Consider the following 23,878-nt stretch of genomic DNA (forward strand, 5'->3'; position numbering starts at 1 on the left):
GTCAACCGACCCCCCCCCCCCCCCCCCCCCCCCCCCCCCCCCAATATCTCCATCCTTCTTATTCTGTCTGCAGCACCAACACACACACACACACACATACACACACACACACACACACACACACACACACACACACACACACACACACACTCATGCATATTGCCCCGAGAGTCTTTTGGCCCCTTATTCCCCTGATGGTCATTTAACCCGGAGCCAGTTAGATAGAAAAGCATACTCCATATTTCAGCTGAGTGTTTTGGAATCTCCATTCCCATGTTCCCCCCCAAAGGGCCACAAAACCTCGTCCCTCGAGTCCCGGGTCCGACACACAGCAGGGGTGCCACACAAACCCCTTTATGTAATTCTGTGACTTTCGATGGGCTGCTTGAATTTGGATGCTGCGTTACCCTGGTTGTGAGCTGTGTGTGTGTGTGTGTGTGTGTGTGTGTGTGTGTGTGTGTGTGTGTGTGTGTGTGTGTGTGTGTGTGTGTGTGCGTCTAGCGGTAAGAGGTGGCGGTGGCTCCTGGAGTGGGGAGTGGGGGGGTTGGATTGGTGGGGGGGGGGGGGGGGGGGGGTCAGGGTGGCAGCTGCCACCGGGTTCTAGCTGAGCCGGGCTGAGAGGAGGTCTGTCAGGAGCTAATTGAGTTCGTTCTAGCAGCGCTTACTCTGGGGCCAGTGGCTTATCAGGCCACATCGCCTGGGGCTCTCGAGACAGATCTGCCCCTACTGGGGCATCTGATATCACCGTCACCCTGCCTTCACATGTCAACCCCCACAACCAAACCCTTCCCCAGTCTGATCAGGTAGCAGGGATGTGACACTCTGGGATGAGGCGAGCAAACGCTATCAAGGTGGTGTTTTTAGTGTCGCGCGGCCTTGAGACTGAAAAGGACATTGCTGGGAATTTACTCACTTCTCCAGTGTGGGATTGGGATTTAAACACCAAACAGGAAGTGAAGTGGGGCAGGAAGCTCTCGGCAGGCGCTCCTACAAATTGGCCCGATTAGATCCCGAATGTTCTACGTTCTCATGACGGTGTCGTCCTGCGCTCAGGATTTTTTGCTTCGCAGGCAGAGGAAATGTTGAGACGCTCTGCGGTCCTCCTCTCGGAAGTAGGAGGAGCGGCGAGCGCGTGAGATGAGCCGCAAGATCATTAGGCCGGCTAATCCTGGTCACAGCAGCACCAGTGGAATGATATTAGGGATCTGAAATTCTGTTAGGAGGGCCAGGTGGAATCAGATTAAAAACAAACTGCGCAGTGTGCGTTTGCGGGCCCATAACCTACTACTCAGCATGAATTTTGATCGGTACAAAGGGAACAAAAGGAGGAGGAACAGAGGGAGAAAAAGAGAGGGAGAGAGATACTGTGTCTTGGACGAGCGCTGCTCCTTTGGGCAGCCAGGCAGCAGAATTTGAAAAAGCTCTTACCTTGAGGAAGGAAGGAAGGAAGACAGAACTATAGATTTTACAGCATCAAGTCTCAGGTAGTCCAGCAAAGGCTTTTCCTGTCTGTGTAGCACGCAGGCTAATTAGCACCTGCCCCACATACTGAATTATTTATCAGGACGACTGCTGCTGTCAAACTATTTAATGTTCATAATTCCTTTTCACATTGGGTTGTATTTATAGATTTAAATTGGACCTGTCCCATCAGAGATTACGAATATTTATAGAAATATTTTAGACTGTTTGATTAATACACCAGGTTCAAGTGGTTAGTATTCCCTCAGTGTCATTAATCAATATATGCAGGCTTGTTAAAAACATAAGCATAGCAGTGGTATAATGTGTCATAGCAGAATGAGTTAAGGGGATTCCAGCCAGCACATTTATTATAAATGACCATATTGAGCTGGAGGGGAAACAGTTAAGACACTTATGCAATTATGCTAAGTGTCACCCTGAAGGTGGCCTTTGAACTGGGGTTAAGCTTACTCTGAATTTGTGAAATAAAAGCTAAATGGAGCCATCTTGTGCTCCTCCGGTTTAATATATAGCCTTTAATAAGCCAAGTGCAGGTGCCCTATCGCACAGGTGCACATATCCATCTGAAACAGAGAACATAAAGCAGATGAACACAGAGCCGTGCATTAATTTATGGGGATGCAATCTGCATTCATTATCAAGAGCGGCAAGTTCTGCTCGACGAAGCTGCGAAAGTGAAGCACTTTTTGATTCTACAAGGCGGCTGAGGAGCAGAGGAGTTCTTATCACAGGAATTACAAACGACCATCTTTAAGGTTTTATATTCAGTGTTTGAAATGAAAGTTGCTGAGGGTAAAATAATTAAACGGCATCTCTTCTTGAGCTCGGCGGTACCTGTGTATCACTTTTATAAAGTGAAGGCTTTATATTGCAAGAGAGGAATTCCAGGCTTGCTCAGGCAAAGGGCTTATTCCACAAGGTCAACGGTTTTAACAGGGGGCATTTTTTTTATTATTTATTTTAGCAGTTAACCTTTTTGTGAATTTTCCAGAAGTGGTAGGCACCTGGAGCTCCGATGAATATACATGACAGCAGGGAGGGGAAACCCGGGAATGAGATTTAATTTGACACGCTGACCCCCATCTCCACGGGCCCAGGAAGCCGGGGGTGAGAAAATAAGGTTGACCCACTGACCCCCTCGGCCCGAACCCCTCCGTCACCCATCCTCACAATTAAATCTGCCTCGGAGAGCAGGAAGCAGTCCGCCCCACCAATAGGGGACATCTCAGTGGAAACCTCTCATCTGATGTATTTTTATTTATTTATTTATCTTTTTTTTAAATGTCTGAGGGTTTTTGGAGACAGGCCGCTGCTGTCCAATCAGAGAGACGGCGCTCAGTCAGAAACACCCCCAGCGTCCCCTGGCCGACGGTAAACTGACATGTCAAATATGTAAACATTACCATTAGTTGGCAATATGCTAATGGACCTAATGTGCTAAGGCACAACTTGGGGCTGTCGAGCTGCCACTCACTGCAAACCCCTGGATCGACATTTGCATAAGCCATGCAAGGCTCAATTTTGTTAATGCAGGCAAGTGCAGGCGACCTCTCACCCCTGCCACGGTACCTAATGCAAAGGGGTGTGTGTGTATGTTAGCGAGTGACCTCGCCTTGACCCTGCGAGGTTACTGTGTCTACATGGCATCCCCGGCACATTGAGTTATTCATCTCCACCGCCGCCTCGCCCCTTCAGTTCAGTGTGTCTGCCGAGGAGAGACGAGTTGAGCTTGTCCCGGCAAAGTTTCTTTCTTTTTTGTTTTTTTTTATTTCCTCCCGTTGTTCCCTTCAGTGCAATTTCAAGTTAAAGGTTATAGAGCACGACTGAAATAGATTTATACGGGCAGGGAAGGCTTCGGAGTGCATTTTGCGGCCGCGGCCAAAAGGCTGCACTTTAGCCTGCACACGTTACAGCATCAGATTGCATGTACTCCAAAATACAGTTATTAGGCAGACAGTGAAAAAGTCAATATCTTGCCATCATGTTTCCTTTTGGTTGACTGCTGACTCAAGGAGACAAGCCAAGGTCCACTGTGCTCTCTAAACTATAGAGATGCCCCTGGTTTTTACTGTGTGTGTGTGTGTGTGTGTGTATGTGTGTGTGGGGGGTGTGTGTGTGTGTGTGTGTGTGTGTGTGTGTGTGTGTGTGTGTGTGTGTGTGTGTGTGTGTGTGTGTGTGTGTGTGTGTGTGTGTGTGTGTGTGTGTGTGTGTGTGTGTGTGTGTGTGCACTTGTGTGTTAAGTTATTTGAGTGCTCTTTCTCTCCCTCTGCCTCTCATTGCCTTTCACTTCCCCGTCTCTCTATCTGTGTGTTTGTATTGTGTATTGTGCAGTGTGTGTGTGTGTGTGTGTGTGTGTGTGTGTGTGTGTGTGTGTGTGTGTGTGTGTGTGTGTGTGTGTGTGTGTGTGTGTGAGTGTGTAAAACGCAGCTACAGCTGCTGTGGTGTGTCGCTAATGAAGCACTTAGTATCCTCCTCTTGGTTCACTGGTTTATGGGGAATATTAGAAAGCGGCGGTATAAAGAATAGACAACTGGAAAGACAGAAAAAAAACAAAAAACCCCAGTGCTCCTGGAGAGACGCAGCAATGTTACAGACGATTTTGCAGCCACATTTATTCATTTAAACATATTTAAACATGATCATATAGACTATAGGGAGAATGCGAGTTTGTCTGGCATTGATTATAATAATAATTTAAAAAAAAATCTCTGCAAGCCAAGTGTTTCACTTGTTTAATTAATGAGATTATTTACTTCCCTATAAAGTCCCTGCTAACGATCCCCATCCTCTCTCTTCCCTGCCCCCCCCCCAGGCTGCTGAATAGGATGGCCGCTGATGACCGGCACCTACCCTCCAGCTGTGGGTCCTACATCAAGACGGAGCCGTCCAGTCCTCCTCGGTCATTGACACGGTCAGCCACCACAGCCCCAGCGGCAACTCGGACGCCAGCGGCGGCTATGTCAGCGCCATGAACAGCCACTCCAACGGCCTGGACTCTCCGCCCATGTTCACCCCCGGCGGGCTCGGGGCCGGCACCTGCCGCAAACGCTACGACGACTGCTCCAGCACCATCATGGAGGACTCGTCCATAAAGTGCGAATACATGTTGAACTCCCTCCCCAAGAGGCTGTGCCTGGTCTGTGGAGATATAGCCTCGGGGTATCACTATGGCGTAGCCTCTTGTGAGGCCTGCAAAGCCTTTTTTAAAAGGACAATACAAGGTATTTTTCCTCCCTTCACCCCCCCCCCCCCAACAAATACTCAGTACAAGTTATTTCATCCCATGTCGCCGCATCACTAGACACAAAAACACCCTCCATACACGACACCTTTGGCCTCGCGACAGCACCGAAACATCCTCAGTCCCTGCATCTCACTATGTAAAAAATTCACTGGAGTGTGGAAGATGCCTCCTCTTCCTCCTGAGACCTGCAGCCTCCCCAAATAAATATTTATATAGCGATACAAATGTATCCGCGTTAGGATCGGACTCAAACTTGCAAACGCGGGCAAATAGAACTGGAATCAGATATCGAAGTATATAGTTTGTGGACAAACAAAACTAGTGAGATTAGAATGTGATCTGTTGTTGTTCAGTGGATGAAACAGCATCAGTCAGAGATCAGATTTGGCCGGACCGTTTGCCCAGATGCACGATTTGATATAAATTTTGTGCGTGTGTGTTGCGTGCCTCGCGACTTAGGTACGACCGGGTATTTGCGAGGCATGATGTATCACAGCTTCTCATTAGAGAGGCAATGAAAGGCCCCCCACTGTGAAACTGTGCGCTCTGCTCCAGATTAATCAGGAGAACGAAGATACTGTTGAGCCTGGAGAAAGAAAAAAAAAACACAAACCCCTGCACAACAGGCACAGCTGCCCAGGCCTAAGCTCCGTCGGCTTAGTAGTGGAATACATGCACTGGAAAAAAGTAGATAAAATAGGTAGAAGGGGCCAAACGCTAATGAATTAATAGTGGAAGAAAATAGAAATTTGATCTTTCATCCACTGCTTTAAGTAGATTTCCATCAGCAAATGATTGCAGGCATTACATGGACGGCGGGCTGTCGGTCTTGATGCGAGGTGTTGATTTTGGCCCTTATAGCCCTATCAGCTTTAGACAGTCTATGTACCTTTTGCGGGCAAACAAAAGCATTAGGCCAAATCCTCCTGTTTACCCATGCTGCCATCAGCAATCCTGTCTATTGACAAAAGATGAACATTTTCTCTCAAGTAACATAACTGGGCTTTTGTCCCCTCACCAAAGTACACTGATGGCAACACAATGGAACAGAAAAGAGGCATCGGGAAAAGAAAGAGACGTCTTAAGTGGAGCAACGGCTGAAACAATTAAGAGCGAGATACATGGGAGAGAAAAAAAAAACCGAGAGCTCCTCTTTTTTCCCCTCCTCACTTTGCATTGTCGATTTGAAATCCCTCTCTTTCTCTTCTTGGAGGGCTGCCTGTAATGGAGCTAATCTGCCGTCGTTTGTCCGAGCCACAGGAGTTTTGTCAATAACAATCAGCGTTTGGAAAGTGTAATTAAGGCCGAGGCTTTTCATTAGGAAGAAGGGAGGGGGCCGTCTCCAGGGACGGGCATGCCAATTAGAAACTCAGGCACGCGTCGCCGGGTAATTTCAGGGAAAGGAGGGGAAAAAAACCCAAGACTTCTTTAGATTGGAGAGGGACCCTGCTGCTCTTTCAGAGCAGAGGAGGGGATGCTTAATGGCATAATAATCAGACAGGGGTCCCAGGCAGAGGAGGCAGCAGGGCGCGGGGACTTTTTGGGGGGGAGGTGAGAGCCTCCCGAAATGATAAAAGAAACACATGCAGTATTTGCCGGAGCAAAATGGAGGCGGTAAATAGCGGGATGTAGAGCCCTTGGAAGAATGAGAGGGTGCCGTTGATGAGAACTGATTAATTAAAGGAATAACGAGGCAGTCAAGGGTGGAGTGTGAGACGGCCCTCTCTAATGAGAGGAAAACAAAGGAGCTGTCTTTTCCAGCCCTTTATCACATTGTTCTATAACACTTAGGGCAAACATGCTAAGTTAATGTTCGCCGTGTACAGAACATTTTCTTTATCACCTTGTGTTCACCTTGCGCGCTTTATTGCAGCACAATGGCTCCTTCTAAACGGCAAATTAGTTTCCAGATGCATTAAAGCCTCGTGAAACATATATATATTTCCGTGCTTATAAATTCATGCACATATTCGGCGTTTGTTATCCCTGCATCGGCTTCACTTCCCCTCTGGCTTGTGCCCCTTCAGCTAATGCTTCTACCTTTTCAACAAAGGAGGACGGCGAATCCATCTTCTGTCACCCATTCATCCAATGAAAAAGCCCCTTGAACTCGTACGTGGAGATAGTTGCATTAGTCAAGGCCGAACCCAAATTAACGTCAACCTGGATCTCCATCCATCCCAGAACGAGTCCCGTTCTCATGATGCCCTCATTTCCCCCCCCTCCCCCCGGCCCCACACCTCCCGTGCCCCACCGATCCAAAACATAAATGTCCCTTTGAACTGTGTTTTCCTCCCATTTTGAACTCAGGTGTAAAATTGCTTGAAAACCACCTGAACTCGGTGGCCCTCTTTCACATGAAGTAATAGACCTTGACAGTAAGCCTGTAAAAGTCAGTTTGGATTTTGATGAGAAATACCTGCCATTTTACTGTAATTTACTTACAAGGCTTGACTTCCCCCCCCCCTGTGCCCTGGCATGGGTCCTGAAAAGCCATAAAATAGATTGAGACAGATACTTATCAAGAGAAGAAGGAGGGAAATCTTTTTCTTCTCCCTTCACTCTGTAATGTTATTGGTAACCAAACCGTAACCTCTCTTAAAACGGATCAACCCGCCGTGGCCTCCGGGTCACGGAGGCTTCGGTCAGTCGGCCTCATTCGTGAAAATGAAACTTGCCATACTGTCACAGGAGCGGTCAGTGTTTCTGAACATCCTTCATCGCGTCACTGCTTGACGTTTATTAGCTTTTCCGCTTCAAATATGGAACCAAAAAAAAAATGCTTTAAGGCTGCATTACATAGAATACCAAAACCCTTCCAAGACAGTCGTACAATAGAAATACTTTATTAATCCCTTATCTATATCTGTAAGTACTGAAGCTTTAAATACAACTGCATTGCTTATGTAAATATACTGTAAGGTACATCTTAATTTTAGGTATTCGATTTGTTCGTCTAAAATATGTTTAATTAAAGTATATTTCTCCAATGAGATCAACATTTTCTCCATTTACAGATACATTTATTGTTTACAAAAGTGCATATCAAACTCATCAACTTGGTGAACTCAGATTACAGAGGGGAGATTACATGTTGCAAATTGTGTGCAAAATAGCACAAATAATTAAAAAATACAGTTTATATTGCATTTGTAATTTTTTACTTCCATCCATGCTGTTTTTGTTCTCCAGATTCAACTCTTTCTGTTTCTTTAGATCATGTACATTTAATTAATGTCATTACAATGCATTTCAGTGCTTTTATTTGATTAGAATATAGTAAGCAAAGTAGATGGTGCAAACATGAAAATCCCCTTAAATAATCTGAATAAAAAAATATGCTTCTGTTGTATAATACCATAATAGCCTAACCTAATCAAGTCTAAACACAACAATTCAATTATAACTTGGTTTCTGCATTGATCTTTAAGGATTTATAGAGAATTAACTGTATAAAATCTTTTTTTATTATTATTCTTCAGCAGTTTATAAAAACTGTCTAATATTAGTCTGTTCAAAGCTTCGCTATCAATGAGTCAGTCAAAGCAGGTTAACATGTTGTGCTTTAAAAATAAAGCGAGTTTCTTTTTTAATTACTTGTATAAATTGTGAATATCATCAATGTCTATATTTGATTCGGCAGGACGTTGTGTTTGTGTGAGACTTCAGCAGATCTCTTATCCACACTGATACTGAAGCATTGCCTGTTCTAAATAGAAGCCAAACGCAAAAAAAAAATAATAATAAGTGAATCCAGCATCTCTCTGCGTCGAGCTTTGGGAAGTCGTCCCTGACAGAACGTCCGATGCTCGGGGGGGACGGGGGGGTCGGGGGGGTCCGCATGCTGCTGTTTGTTTGTGCAGTGTGTGATATCAAAGGCCTAACTAAGTTAACCACCAGGTGTGGTGTGAGCACGTGTCCTTGGCACCGGGAGAGATGGTGAGGAGGAGGAGGAGGAGGAAGAGGAGGGAGCGGTGGAATTAACCCCCAGTGGACAAAGTGTCCTCACAAAGGGTCAGCAGTATGGCGGCAGTGCAGCCATGTTCTCTCACTCAGCGACTGTAATGGAAACACAAAGGAGGAAAAAAAAGGCCCTGAAGAAATGAAGGTCCCGTGCAGCATAGCGGGCGCTGATTGCCTCCTTTGCAGCTTATGGGAAATGGATGGGATTATTATGGTCTGGTTCTGCTATGACAACAGAGAAAACAGACAGAGGAAAGACAATCAGAGCTCATCAGCCACTTCCCTCACACCTTTATTTACCCCAGTCCCAAAGAGATGAGGGGAATTAGCATAATGATTTCTAACCCAGATATAAGGAGGAATTTCTAATTATTTATAACATCTTGGGAGCCTCCACTTGATCTGTCCAATAATGTTAACATAATTGCATAAGTTGTCAAAAGGTGTTGGAGGGCTAGTGAAGGAACGCCGGTGGAATATTACACAGCTTCCTGTACAGAAACGTGTGGCAGGATTGCCGGGGCCGGATTGCTAATGTGTTTCTGTGTATGTTAAGAAATGCAAGAAATATACACCTTATCCGTTCAAGCTGAAGCTGAAATGTTAAAATCGATTCAATCACATATTTGGGGTTTATTTTTATGGCCGAGACAAAAAAAAAACAAACAAAAAAATCCATCCAGAAATGATGATGATTACATTTTGACATCACTCAACAATTTATTTCTGTGTGTTATTGAAAAACATATAAAGAAAAGTTTGGAGCAACATCAATGTCAAAAGCTTTAAAGCTAAAAGCCTTTCAAGAGGAGGATAATTCAGAAGCTGGAAGCAACCATTACCTGAAACCCTTTATTGAAAACCTCGGAATACAGTAAAATGTAGGGCGCCGCGCGGCAGCAGAGGAATCGGTTCACATCTCTGCCCTTTCTGTTGCTAATGCTAGAGTAGAGCAGCAGCCGCTCTTTTATTGTGCAGCAGTGAAACTCTTTTTTTTTCATTGCTCCGTCCTGGAATCAGACGCTGCAGCTGAATAATGCATAAGGCCTCTTGCCTGTACACTATGTAAATAGTCAACAATGGCAACAGTGGTAACAACAGGTTTAGGTCTGCAGGAGTATTATGTAAAGCGGTCAGGGGCAGCGTGTCTGGCTCTGCAGCCGGCTATTGAGGCCGCCGCGGCCCGTCCAAGCACAGTGGGGGGGTGGGGGTGGGAGGGGGGGGGGGGGGGGGGGGGGGGGGGGACACAGCTCATGCCCGCGGCCCGGAGGGGACACACGCAGAATTAATGAGGCCAATTTAGTGTGAGACCAGAGTGGCGTCCACTGAACGGTCCACAAGGACTATCCTGGCTATACTTCACCCCAGCCCCCGACTGCAACCCCCCCCACCCCCCTCCACCCCCACCACAGTGGACAACCAACGCTGTAAAATCCCACTCCTGAGAAGAAAAAAAAAAACCTAAAACAAATACAGACACAGTCAATCCACATGATTAAGGAATACCGTTGAGTGTTTAAGTGTGTGTTCATCACGTGAGCTAAGCGCTTCCTGCTTTTGTTCGTCCACAGGAAACATAGAATACAGCTGTCCAGCCACAAACGAATGTGAGATCACAAAACGGAGACGCAAGTCGTGTCAGGCCTGTCGCTTCATGAAATGCCTCAAAGTGGGGATGCTCAAGGAAGGTAGGAATGTCTTTCTCTTCGTCTGACGGTTCACACATAAAAGAACATTTCATATCCATCAATGTTGTGGTGGATTTTTTTTAACCTTTAAAATATCTACAGGCACAATGATATGATGTCATTTGCAATTTTTTTTTAAACATGCTTCGCTTTGTGTTTCTTAACTGCTGTTTAAGTACAACTACTGCATAGCTGCAAAGTACATAGCTTTCTTATTAACTGCATACTGTATATATGTTATTCAAGTGTAGATATGGAATATGATTTTTCCCAGTTAAAAGATTTAAATTAGAATTTTGATTTTTGTTTGTTTTTTTTATTCTGAACATGGAAAAATAGATGAAAAAGTGTGAATGATAATTCAACTTGTGGGCATATACTGTAGGGACTTCAAAAGTAGTGAATTAGATGAAAAAAAATGTTTCGATGTGTTTTTTTTGTTTTAGCGTGAGTTTGTGGAAAAGCATCTAATCGGGAAACTGATGGGCTGCATGTGAAGTTTGGAGACGTGTTTGCTCTCATTGGTTCAGAGTTTGAGGACTTTCTGTTAAAATGTCTATGGTGAAGCTGCTGTGAGGGTTTTTTGCACCACGTGGACAATTTCCAAATGTAAAACTACATTTATTTTGTTCCCAGAAATAAGGACTGTACACGATATAGCACATTAATTGTGATGTCAATGTACATTATACAAAAGACTGACCGAACTGCAAAATGCGCATTCATGTTCTGTTAATTGAAAATAACAGATCAATGAATATGAAATAAAAGTGGGATTATTTAATCCACAAACTGGGCAATTAACTAATACAAATATTTAAAATAATTGACAGCCTTAAATATTTCAAACCTACCGCTGTCAGAAATACAAAAGTGAAGGAAAAATTACTGAAGATGCACAGATGATGGAAAAAAAACCAAAACAAGAAACAACAGGAAATCATCACAGCTGGTATAAAATATGGTTGTATTTATTGTAACTCATATTGCTGTTGCATCATATGTGCAAGTCTAAATATGCAGGCCTCACAGAAATTTGCATCTGTGTTAAAGAACAGTGTAGGAACACATGGAGTTGAGATGCGTGCCGTCATGATAGTTGAGCCCTTAAATCCCAGGTATTGTCACTATGAATCTCACAGTATTGTTTTGTGAGCGACACACACAAGCAGCTGGGGGTCGACACAACGCCCCCCAGCGCCCCCCCCCCCGTCCTCCCCCTACCTGCACAGCAGTAAATAATGTGCAGTTGAGCTGGGGACAGAAATATGCTGAATAGGTTGATCCCGCCGTCTGAGTAATAGAAATGTAACAGTATTCCACTTGGAGAGGCTCGGGTCGGGTCCCCGAGCACCCCCACCCCCCCACCCCCCACCCCGCCACAGTCTCAGCTCTCCCCGGCATATTGATCCACTAAATGTTTTCCGAACATCTCAGCTCTCTTCCTGTGGATGGTTTTTTAAAGTCACGCCAGCAGGGAATTCAGTGACAATTAAACATGCTTCCTATGGATTTGTCTGGCCACCCCCCCCCACCCCCCACCCCCTCCATCTCACCACTGACTGAGACCCCCGAGACCCCCGAGCCACTGCTGCTCCTGGAGAAGAGGCACCTATCCACTCTCCCCACTGCATTAATGCCTTCTTCCCTCCCTCGCTCCTCCTCTGTAGGTCCAACTCACACTTGTTGGTTTGCTCCACAAAAAGAACCACGTCAGTGTTTTGCATGTCCTTTATTGGAATTGCAATTCTGTAAAACAAAATAATAAACAAAACAAAAAAACTCCGCTTTTAAATCCTCTGTCAAACTCTGTGAATTATATATATTCAACCTTTATTTCTCCCATTTTTCTCCCATCGGAGGCTTTATAGAGACACATATATCCAGTGGCCACCTGAAGCCAGAGTCGCAGCCTGTATGGATCCTCACACAGTAACAGAATCCCCCGGACTGCACGCAGCCAGAAAAAGCCTCAGTGCCAGAAAGACAGAGCAATCGCATTACTGTCTGATGAAAAATGTATGCCAATATATCATCTGGGACAATAAGAGACTACAAAAATATGTAGGCGCGGCTATAAATGAATGACCAGTGTCAGGTCAGAGCAAAAAGAGTGTAAAACTCAAATATGCAGACTTGGGCTAAGCCGGAGTTTCCTAATGCACTCTTCTGTGTGTTCAGCACATTGCCAGAATAAGAATGAACTCTCCTCTTTTACGCAGCGGCTGTCATCACCTATTGTCACAGTTTGGTTAAAGCCCGCTGCCCGTCTTATCGGCGATCCTTCTGAAATGACAGATTTTTGTCACAGTCCAAATTAGAACGATTCACAGAGTGAGATGTGAAGTGCGTTTTCTGCCTGCGCGTTGGCCGCCGGGGTCCCGGCGCCTCGAGGTGCCGCCGGGACCGAATGGAAATAGAGAAACACGTGGCCCGTGTCCGCCGTAAGCTCCACGAAGCCGCCGGCTCAACGCCGCGCTCAGAGGCAGGATGTGGAGGTGGCCGCTGCTCATGTGACTGAGGCTACCGCTTACTTTCATTACTGCGGAAAGGTCACATTGTGTCTCAGTGGAAAAATCACCTAATTATAACTTTACAGGTCCGATATTTACGCTGCAGTCCCGATAAACAAAGTTCATTATGTTGAGTTTTCTTGTTATTTCTGTTTCTATTAAGTGACAGTAGGTGGTTAACCGCAGAAGACCTGTGATCAGAGGCATAAGGAAAACGGCCTTTGAAGATCAGCAATCTGATTACAGGAGAGCTGGCTAAACCCCGTGTCGGGTCACTGTACTTTCCCTCGACTGTATAAAGGAGGAAGTGATCAATAGAAGAATCAAATGTCAGGGGCAACAGGTTTTTTTTCCTCTGATCAATGGAAACGGATCAGAGCTTAGAGCAAGAGAGAAGACAAGATAGTATTGAGAGATTACACTGACATCATTCAGCAGCAGTTGCTCTCTGAACTGACTGGCTCTCTCTCTCTTTGACTGGCTCGCACTCTCCAAGGCGTACGAGAAAACGACGAGTGTCCTCCTACTTGTGTTGGTCACCATCGATTAAAGAGAGCAAGTTCAGCCCCATTGCTCTTGTTTCGGAGTGAGGCCGTGTGTAAAAGTAGAAAGCGTGTGACAGTCGTAAACGTCGCTGAACGATTCCGTGCCGACGTACAACCCACCTCTCATTGTTGGCATTCAAAGAATAGCCTCGGTCGCTGCCGCACGCACACCAGCACGCATCCACTCACCAAGCAGGCCTCGCACGCGGCGCCCCTTAAATACTAGATATCATGAGTGGACTGTAATCCAGAGTCTGAAGTCTTGCTTAAGTGTCATTTAGTTCTTTTCAATTAGCAGTAGGAGCGGTGATGTCAGCTCACCGGGGGGGTGCTAGCTAACCTGTAAATGGAGTCTGTGACGAGGGTGTCAGTATGGCAGCCTCTGGGGTCAGGAGATGAGGAGGGGGGTGGGGGGGGTGGGGTGGGCCTTATGCGTGACAATTTTTCCGCTGCCCTCGCTCATCAGCACTCGTGATTAAAAATGCTGCAACACACTTACAAGCATGCAAAGCTGGCACCGGGGGCCCTTTGAAATAGTGCTGACGGCAGTTTAGCGCGGCGGCTTCCTTGAAAGGCAAGGTTCACCATGCCTTGCCATGTGGCCTTCTGATTTTCCCAGCTAAAATAGGGTCCGCCTAAGCCCCCCTTGGCATTGCCAACCATCCCAGACATCCTGACACTTTCCCCAGGGAGAGACACCCAGAACAGGTGAGGGACTCAAAATAAGGGCCCCTACCATGGTCGGCCACACAAAGTGAGTGAAGACAGGCCCTTTTGTAGGAGTGTGCTCGGAAGGGGATTATTATTGTTTTTGGAGGGAAAGAAGAGCCCCAGGTCAGCTGGCCCCCAGCCCCCACCTCGAGGCCTGCGCTAATCCGTGCACAAATGCCAGCCGCCTTGGCCAAAAGCCCCCTCCCCGAGCACCCTTCTTTGAAGAGATGATACCCGAGCTCACCCGCTGCTCCCCTCGCTGCACTGTGTCGTCGGCCATAAAACAGTGAGATGACTTTGGATGAGGGGGCAGTCAACTCGCTTCGCACATTTTATACCACACCTACTGTTTGCTTCGGCGGCAGCGCGACAGAGCAGCCAGAGTCAGAGCGCTTAAAGGGTCCGGCGGCACCAACGGGACACGGGAGCCTCACGGAGGCTCCCATAAAGTCCCACCGTGGCCCCGGCGCCCGGCAGCACGACTGAATGAATCTGTCGAGCTGCTCTTAATCACTCCGTCTTCCTCTCTGCCTGTGCCTGGCCCTGTTGGACAGTAAAATGAGGCAAGTTAGTGCCAAGCTTTAATTCCTGTCAGCATCTGTTAATTATGGCCAGGACTGTTCTAATTAAAAGAGGCACCCATCTACCTTCGTCGCCGGGCTTTTTTTTGCGCTGGCTGACACAGCCACATGACTCAACTGGCAGGACGGGACACAGAGAGCAGGAGCGTAGCCACCTGGCAGCCGCCGCGCTCACCGGGAGAGTCGCACCAAACTGTAGGAAGCGGTGACATCGCATGTGACATTGAGAGGAATTTTCCACAATGTTTTTTTTTTTTTTTTTAGCTGATATGAAAAAAAAAAAAGTTTCAAAGCAGCATCTGGAGGCAGTTCGAAGACCAATCAACACCACCCAAGTCTCTTCCTCATAGTTTTTGTGTGCGTACAGAACAGGTATCTGACATCAGAGGGTTCTTACTGGGAAGGAAGAGGCTCTGTTGGGAATTGGGGGTAATTAGGTTAGTAGGTTGTCAGTGTCAGGAAATTGAAAGACAATCCTAATCAGATTTGTGTTTCTTGGGAATCAAATAATTTATATTAGTAGCAGAAGTCTCTACACTACAGTAACATGATAATACAATATACTGGACCCCCTCCCTCTCCTATATTGAGGGTGGGGGAGGGGGGTGAGGCTCTGTTTAACAAAAGTGCTAAAAAAAAAAAAAAAAGAAATCAAGAAAATAGTTAGCATAAATCCGCAGTTGGATTCCTTTTTGTTAAATGAAGGCGACACTTCTCATCTTGCATCATGTGATTTTCAGAGAGCGACCTCCAATCAGGCTGCATGGGACACATCCAAGCTCATCCTCTCCGAGAGCACTTGCTGATGGGCAAATGGTATTAGGCTCATTTGCAGTGGCCACACAATGCCCGGGTTTGACACCGTCCTCCCCGTTATAAAGTGATGAAATCATCAAGGAAGTGCTCTGGCTGCCGGCGGCGTTCCCGCGGAGAACGCGGCCCGGCTGACGAATTAACTCCTCCTCCACCACAAGCATTTCATTGAGCCGTTTTTTTTTGTTTTTTTTTCCATCCAACCTTTACTATTACATTTGTTCAGCCGGGTTACATTATGCATACGAGGTAAATTGAAGGGATTCTCCCTCTTGACAGGATTAAGATATCACGTATATTTAGGCAGTGTGGCAGCAGTGACACTCTTCCCAGTATAGGGGAGGCGGGTTATAAATGTTTGCATACAATTACATTAAATAACCAAATACCTGCTCGGTGGTATCAAATGAGTAGAAAAGCGGAGATGAAATATGTTAACAATGTTGAGAATTAATAGAAGAGAAAAGACATCCAAATACAAACATCCTTATCAAATAATGAGATAATAAATAACTTATGTTATGATGAGGCCAGCTTGACATTTACAGTATCAGTGTGGGACCTGGCCCCCTAGGTGTGTCGGGGGGCGATAAGGCCTCAGCGCCTCTCCCAGTAAAGGAGGGTGAAATAAGGGTCTTTTATGGGAAAGCAATACCTAGTTATCTATCTGCAGTATGACAGTGGAGCCTTTGTACATTCTATGTCTGACCATGTCTTCGCTTGTCGGCTGTTTCTGGATTTCGAAGAGCGCACACCTGCGCTTTCTCACACACACACACACACACAAGCAAGCAAGCAAGCAAAGAGGCAAGTGGCTGGCAGCTAATTAGTATGCAGTCGTCCTCACCCCAAAAGCTAAATAATTAGAGGGCCAGTCTGTGAGATCATTGACCCTGCGTTAAATATTCATATGTTTAGACCTGCTCTGGGCTCAGCTGTGTCACAGTAGACCAGCCAGGCATGGACCACATATGGGAAGGCAGCCGCAGCGCTGACACGTCCACACACACACACACACACACACACACACACACACACACACACACACACACACACACACACACACACACACACACGCTTTTTATGTTGCTTATATGCACGTTAGAGTCCAGGATGATGGCTCGCTCCGCTCCTGTCACACGTGATCTAAAGCAGAGGTTTTCAGATTGTGCGCTGGAGCTTCAGGGAAATACACTCCAGGCGGGAAAAATGTGGGTGGGGAGGTTTCCTTTTTTTGGGGGGATCTTTTTTTTTTTTTTTTTTGACAGATATCTATTTTATTAAAACATACTCTAGAAATTAGTTAAAAAATGTAAAAGAGTGAAACTAGATGATAATATAAGCTTTAGCATGATCATCCACTAATGATACTGAAAAATGTACCAGATAGCACATTAAAGAAGTGATTTTCTTAGTGGGTGGGGTTAATCTGGAGGTCAGTGGAACAGCTTTTCCCAGCAGGATTATTTCTCTTTAAGATCTGAGAAGAAGTCATGATTAAAGAAATGATAATAATTGGAGAGTGTTCCTATAAATCCATTGAAAACACATTTGAATCGCTGCGTTTGCTGTAGGTATAATAGAAATAAATAAAAATTGTGAATTGTTTGAAATGTAGGAACAGTAGCAACTATACATACAGATTTTTATTCTCACCAACAAGAGTGATGCTTATAATTGACTACTGATCTGCACAATAGTTAATATTAATCTATTATATTGTGATAAAGATTTGGAGAGGGGATAGTCAACTCCTCAACCCTCTGGGCTTTTGAGACTCCTGGCTAAATCTGCACTTTTATCTTGGAGAGTTCCTCATGCAGCTTTTCTGTTGCTCATATTGGACGTTTTTCACTTTTCCCTGACGTCCCACCGATCATGTGTTCCTCAGGGGTTCGCCTGGACCGCGTGCGAGGGGGCAGACAGAAGTACAAGCGGAGGTTGGACACAGAAAACAACCCATACCTGGGCTTGACGCTCCCCCCTCCCACCAAAAAGCCTCGTGAGTACTGCTCCGTCACTTTCCCGTTGTCCCCCTCGTCCTCTGCCGGGCCGGCGAGCAGGTGAAACTGAGGCACGATTCTAGGCCAGACTCGCGCCCCCCCCTGTCTCCTCCGTGTTCGGGAAGTTGAGAGTTGGTTGATGAGAATATATAGGCTATGCATTGTTCTGGTCAGGACTGAATTACCATGAGGTTCTGAGCAGATGACTGATTTGAAGCAAGTGCTCGAGGACAAAAGTGTCTCATGTTTTATTTTGTGTAGAAAAAAAAAAAAACACATTTTAGAACACATTTTTACATGAGTGCACTGAATAAAAAGAAAAAAAAAAAGCAAAAGAGACCGCCACGCTCCTGTACCTATCGACTTATCATGTTTATCAGTGCAGTGCATCGCAGAGCTTTGCAGTAATGTGACCCCTGACCTCTGCCTTTGTTTGGCACCGTGCCCCTCCCTTCTGTCCTCAGTCACAAAGATAGTGTCCCACCTGTTGGTGGCAGAGCCAGAGAAGATCTACGCCATGCCCGACCCCACCATGCCGGAGAGTGACATCAAGGCTCTGACCACACTGTGCGACCTGGCTGACCGAGAGCTGGTGGTCATCATCGGCTGGGCCAAACACATCCCAGGTATCGGCTTCAAGTTCCTCCCTTCTTTTCTTTTTTTTTTGGCTGACAGCATTTTAATCCTTAAGATGACCCAAGTCACAGATGAATTTATTATGACAGTATATAAATAGCCTATGATAATAATAATAAATGCTTTGCAGATTATGAATGAAGAACATTTCTTTTTGCGTTCCCACGACTCATTATAATGAAGAAGCTGTTACCATACAATAGCTTGCACTGTTTGACAAGAAAAAGCATGACTGCAAGAGAATAAAATAACAAAATAGTTCTGCAATTTTCTTTTATATTTTGATAGGTTTTAGTGCGAGTCATGTGATTTCAGGATTAAAGGATGACATTTAGGTTATTTTCACTGCTGTCAAAAGTCAAAACAGGTCAATTCTGACCCCGACGGTATGTAAAGGTTAATCGCAATTTTATTTTCCTCTTTCATCTTGCCCCCGTCTCACTCACGGTCTGAAAATGAGCATGCGTGCACACGTAGATAATTAATGACAGTGGCTCATACGGCCTCGGGGTGTGTGGAGGACCGGGGGGTGGGGGTGGGTGGGGGGGGTGCTAGATGGACATAGCTGTGCACAAAGCAAATCAATAGAGTGCATTTAAAATCCCTGCATTGAATGGAGAGGGGGACACACTCCCCGTGCCAATGTATGTTGTAATCACCAGGGAGATTTAGAGCAAAGTTGGGGACCTGCCCAGTCATACAAGACATCATATCACACAGAGACACACATATGCACACATGAACACACACACACACACACACACACACACACACACACACACACACACACACACACACACACACACACACACACACACACACACACACACACACACACACACATTGAATCATTGAATTATTGATAGGCCATAATGTTGCTTCCTTGCCCGACAGACGTCCTGATAGACGAGGTGTTGGGCCATAAGAGGCGGTTGAATTAGGGATACGGCGCCACACGTCAGCAGAGATTTTGCTCCCTCCGAGAGTTTTCCTCTGATTTTGACAGAGAACACCTTGTTTCGCCGCTCTTTTTCTGCAACCGAGGCAGATTCTCCTTGATCTCGCGCCTGACCCCTGTAACTTTATGACATTACGATGCTGCTGGCGTGGAGCAGCACCGGACTAAATGAACGTGTCCCTCAGCGGCGACGCGACAACCTGCTCGTCTCATCAGCATAACTTGGACAGGTTCACAGCTGTCAGCATGCAGGAGGTGTGCGACGCCGCTGCAGCGCCGACCACCAGAGTTTTACACACCGTCACACAAACACAAACTCAATATCTAATCAAGCTACTATGTTCACACCTTGAGGAATAATTACACATTTCCAATGTAATTACGAGCCTCGGGTTCCTTTTACTCCAGTCAGGTAATGCAGACTGGCGCTGACCTCGGGCCGGTGCATTTTGTACTGAAAAGGTATTAGAGTCCTTCTCAGAAGGAGGGGTATTAATCAGGTACAGATCTGATAGTAAGGAGATTAGTGATGGATATGCTCTCAGCCTCTGGCCTCAGCCCCGGTCCCTTACGCGTCTAAACTGTTTGGATCACTCCCCACAGGCCATGCATGGTCAGCAGACTGAGAGTTTAACCAAGAGGCTTAGTCAGGACTGGATCACAGCTGACCCCATAACACACTCTCATCGGTGTGACCCAAAAATTACAGCATCGCCAAAGACGTGCACGGAAATGACAACATTCCCACGCTGGCTGGCTGCTAACTGCCAGCTTTAGCGCCATACGCACACATTTATTTAGATATCGGGAAGAGAGTGCATATCTGTGCTTGTGTATACTGTTTATCTTTCATTGGTTTTACTTCATGAATCCCAATCAAATAATTGAATACACAGGTGCTTCCTTCTCAAATCACATCCTCCCGCACGTCATCGTTTTACTATGTGTACTTTCTAACGTCATGGTGTTAGCAGCATTAATCAGATTATACTAATACGTATTACTGTACAGTGGATAGCAGAGGGCTTGTCGATCTGAATGTGTCGATAATGATCATTTAACCCAAAACCTGCAGCAATAAGCTCGAGTATCTGTTCCACCGCTGAGCAGCTACCTGGAACTCCTCTGCTGCACTCGACATTTTGCAGTACCTGCAACATGGGCGACTTTAAGTAGCTTACTCTGATGCTGCTCTTGTATAAAGATTCAGACATGCTTGCTCTCTTTTTATTTTCTTTATTGGAGGATCACACCGTTTTTTTTTTTCTTTCCACGTTAAGTGACCATTTAAGGGAGGAATGAACTCCCTCTGGAGCTGCTGCTCGGTCTGTGCAGCACCGTCCCCGCGGTGGTGTCTGTATTAGGACAGTGGGTGTCCTCTGGCCATGAAATGGCTGCATAATTGAGTTGTACATGGCTGAACCTGATCAGGGACGGTTCACTGGTTGAGCGAGACTCCGTGCACTAACACTTCATGCACCAACAGTACCGCAGGGCGTACTACCACGCTCAGCTCCTATACGATATTTCTTCCCCTTTATCCCCTACAGGACAGGAAAAGAACAAGGGGAGAGAAAGTGCTGATTGTATTCTGATAGATTTCTGTGGCCTTGGGCAGAGGAATTAAAAAGATTAACAGTACATTATGAAGTAGACCACATTGATTAGGGCCATTGACAGATGGGCCAATAGCCGAAGTCCAAATGTAACAATTTAAATGTCACGGAAATTGGCACTTACCTTCTCCCAATTGATTTTTAATTTCTTCCGAGTCTCGGTTAACATTTGAAAGCACGTTTCAGAAGGAGCATAATGTGGGGAAGAGTGGCCCCATTGAGTTTTAATGGAAGGACAATTGGAGGATAACAAAGCTGTATCATTAGTGCAGACGATATCTTTGCCTTACGGGGTTCAGTGTCGGCTCTGTTATCTCGGCCGTGAAAGGTCAGTTTACAGACACCGAGAGCTTTGCAGGTGTGACTGACTTTCTTCAGTTATTTCAGCTGAAACAGAAACACATTTAATCAATCCAATCAGACTCGTGTCGCATATCAAAACCCCCCTTTTACAGTTGTGCCTCTGCCAGACTGCAGTTTCCTCCTGGTTGTCAGTCTGCTTTAGATTAATTGATAATCAGAGTCGAGCCGCGGCTACAAATAGCAGCGTGGAGCAGAGTTCGAACGCGGCTGCAGCCAGGGGCGTGCAAGGTCATTAGAAACAGTGTTAGGGGGATACTGACAGATGGCATGTTGCGCCTAAGGTGCGAACAACCTTTGACACACATTGCAGTTCAGGGTCCCCCCCCCCCCCCCCCTCTGACCTCCTCCCATCATGCAAAGCTGCGTTTTTACTCCGTCCGTGAGGCTAAGGGAGGAGCTCTATTTACCGCTTCGACACCTCCGTCTTCTATATGAGTGGGGGTGGGGTTGGGGGGGGGGTGACCCCTGTCCCCCCCAGGTCCCACATCCCTCACCACCAGCAGTGACAATGTTATGCGCTCATATGCTAAAAAGTGCCGTGCATGCCGTTTATACAAGAGGCGCAGGTTGTTTGGTGTTTGCCGGCTCGTCTTGAGTGTTTCCAGAGGGGAATTCTCCCAAGGCTAAAGGCCCGGGCAAATATTGACACAGTGCCTTCGCAGTAAAACGTATTTTTGCTCTGGCATGTTGCTTCTATAATTGTCAGTATTTTGAGGCTTTGAGCATCTCGAGCTTGCGCTTATCTCATTTTTTGGTTTGATGTAATAAGTCATTTCCTGACGCTTGAAAGTCATACGTTGCTGCATTCTCCTGGATTAGATTCAGACCACGAGAACCTAATGAATCCAGCTTGTTTGCATGTTTCTATTCATCACTGGCGTTTTGGGAATATTCATCATCTGCTCTTTATTGGATTCCCGCTCATCAGCTCTGGATTTGACAGACAAGTGCCTGGCGTGTTGGTTGTTAGCACGGAGGCAGCGATGTTGAAAAGAGATCACGCCTCTTGTATGTTGTCGTGTTTGTGTCAGCTCAGCCCACCGCCATAATCACCCCCCCCCCCCCCCCCCCCCCTCCCTCCCCCAGCCCCCTCCGGGCTCCTGTTTTCTCTTTGCCATTAAATTGTGAAATCTACTTACTGTGTTGCCAGCCTGATCCCACTCAAGCTGCGTAATCTCCTTGTAATAGAGTGTGAATACTGCCCGGCAATAAATCAGCACCTCATCAGTGCACTTTATTAAATATAGACACCAACAGACAGCTCTTAGTATATTCAATTTACCCTCTGACGTAGGCTTCAACACAGGAGATAAAGATAGATTGAGCAATCAGGTGGATGCTGAGGCCTGAACCCGGGCGGGAGAGCAGGAGGAAGGCGGGAAAGCTGCAGGGAGATTGAGATGGGGGGTATATCAGAGGCAGACAGGCAGGCGGGAGTGTGGGGACCAGGATGGGGACATCTGCCATGCAGGTTGGGGGGAGGGTCTTGTTTAGTTATTGTGACACATGAGCAGGTACATCCAGCATTACAATTACCTGCGAATGTCTTCCGACGCGAGGAGGATCCACAACCAAAGCACGCGCTGCGGAGTCGTCTTGTGTTTTATGTAGAATGTGAAATCCTTTATGCTGATGTGCCTTGAAGTGAAAGTCAGCAAAGCGCCAACCCTCATTAAGCAATGTTTCCTAATGGCAGCGGGGATGAATTATGTGTAATTATGGGAATGATTAAAGCCTGATTCAACTTCAGGGCTAAGCAGCGATATGTAAAGTCGGTATTGGCCGGTGGGATCCTGAGGACTAGATACTCGGGGCAGGAGGTCACTGGGTTCAGATTAAAACAAGGGGATTACTGTATTTAACGCCCTTCAACCGAGTAGCATTCACACTGGCTACTGGTCAAATCACCTATTCCCGAGCTACTTACGACGGGATAATGGGCTGGTTATCGTGTCCAAAGAAGGCAGATAGCTGACTATCCTGACAGAAAGCGCCGGAGCGATTAACTTCCAGCCTTCAGTGGCTTTTTCACCCGGCCAATTTAGTTTGTATCGACATGATTTTTTACGCCGTATAAAAACGGCCTCCGTGGCGTCAAGTAGGTGTCCGGGGAAGGCTCGCAGCAAGCTGAGCCGTTTGTGTTGTACATGTGGCCGCATCGCCGGTCAAATTATTTATGTCAAGCGCAGCAATTTATCACCAAGCCGCTATTGATTGGATCCTCCTGAAGCAGTCATGTAAATTCAGGTAGAATCACGGTCGGCAGCCACGCACACACACACACACACACACACACACGGTTGTGCATCTTGTGCTTCCAGATCAGAAGAGTCTATACAAATCAAAGGGGTGTACATTTTCCTTTGTCCTCTCCCCTTTAAATCTACATAAAAAAAAAAAAAAAAAGCGAAACCATCTTTGATATATCAGAAGCGTATAGCAGCATGATCATTCAGCTCAGTTTGAGGTTATATAAAAAGAGAAAAAGAAAGACGTGGTGAACCTCTGGGGTCCTGTTAGGGGCAGTTTTACTCCAACTGCAGCCCAGAGAGCACTTGACTTGGCTGAGGTGAGATTGCCGCTGGGCAGAAGTCTTCAGGGCCTGCTTGTCCTTCTGATAGCCGGCCATGATAGATCAGCCCCCGTCCAGCCAGAATTACTCTCTTTCCACTTTCTATCTCCCTCTTCCTTTCCCCCCATGCTTTGGCCCCCTTTTGCTCTCTCTCTCTCTCTCTCTCTCTCTCTTCCTTATCTCCCTC

The 23,878-nt window shown here is 46.3% G+C and overlaps 1 protein-coding gene across 1 annotated transcript in view; it reads left to right on the forward strand.

Moving 5' to 3' along the window:
• The first annotated feature begins 4,298 nt into the window (after positions 1-4,298).
• The window catches only part of LOC308142448 (steroid hormone receptor ERR2-like), a 31,409-nt gene continuing 11,829 nt past the window's right edge, over positions 4,299-23,878 (forward strand). Inside the window, 5 exon segments of the mRNA XM_080512852.1 lie at positions 4,299-4,377; positions 4,380-4,706; positions 10,264-10,380; positions 17,435-17,545; positions 18,011-18,172. Coding sequence (XP_080368978.1) covers positions 4,311-4,377; positions 4,380-4,706; positions 10,264-10,380; positions 17,435-17,545; positions 18,011-18,172 — 784 coding nt within the window. The 5' untranslated portion in view covers positions 4,299-4,310.

The sequence above is a fragment of the Blennius ocellaris genome (genome assembly GCF_963422515.1).
Source record: "Blennius ocellaris genome assembly, chromosome: 17".
Taxonomy (NCBI): Eukaryota; Metazoa; Chordata; class Actinopteri; order Blenniiformes; family Blenniidae; genus Blennius; species Blennius ocellaris.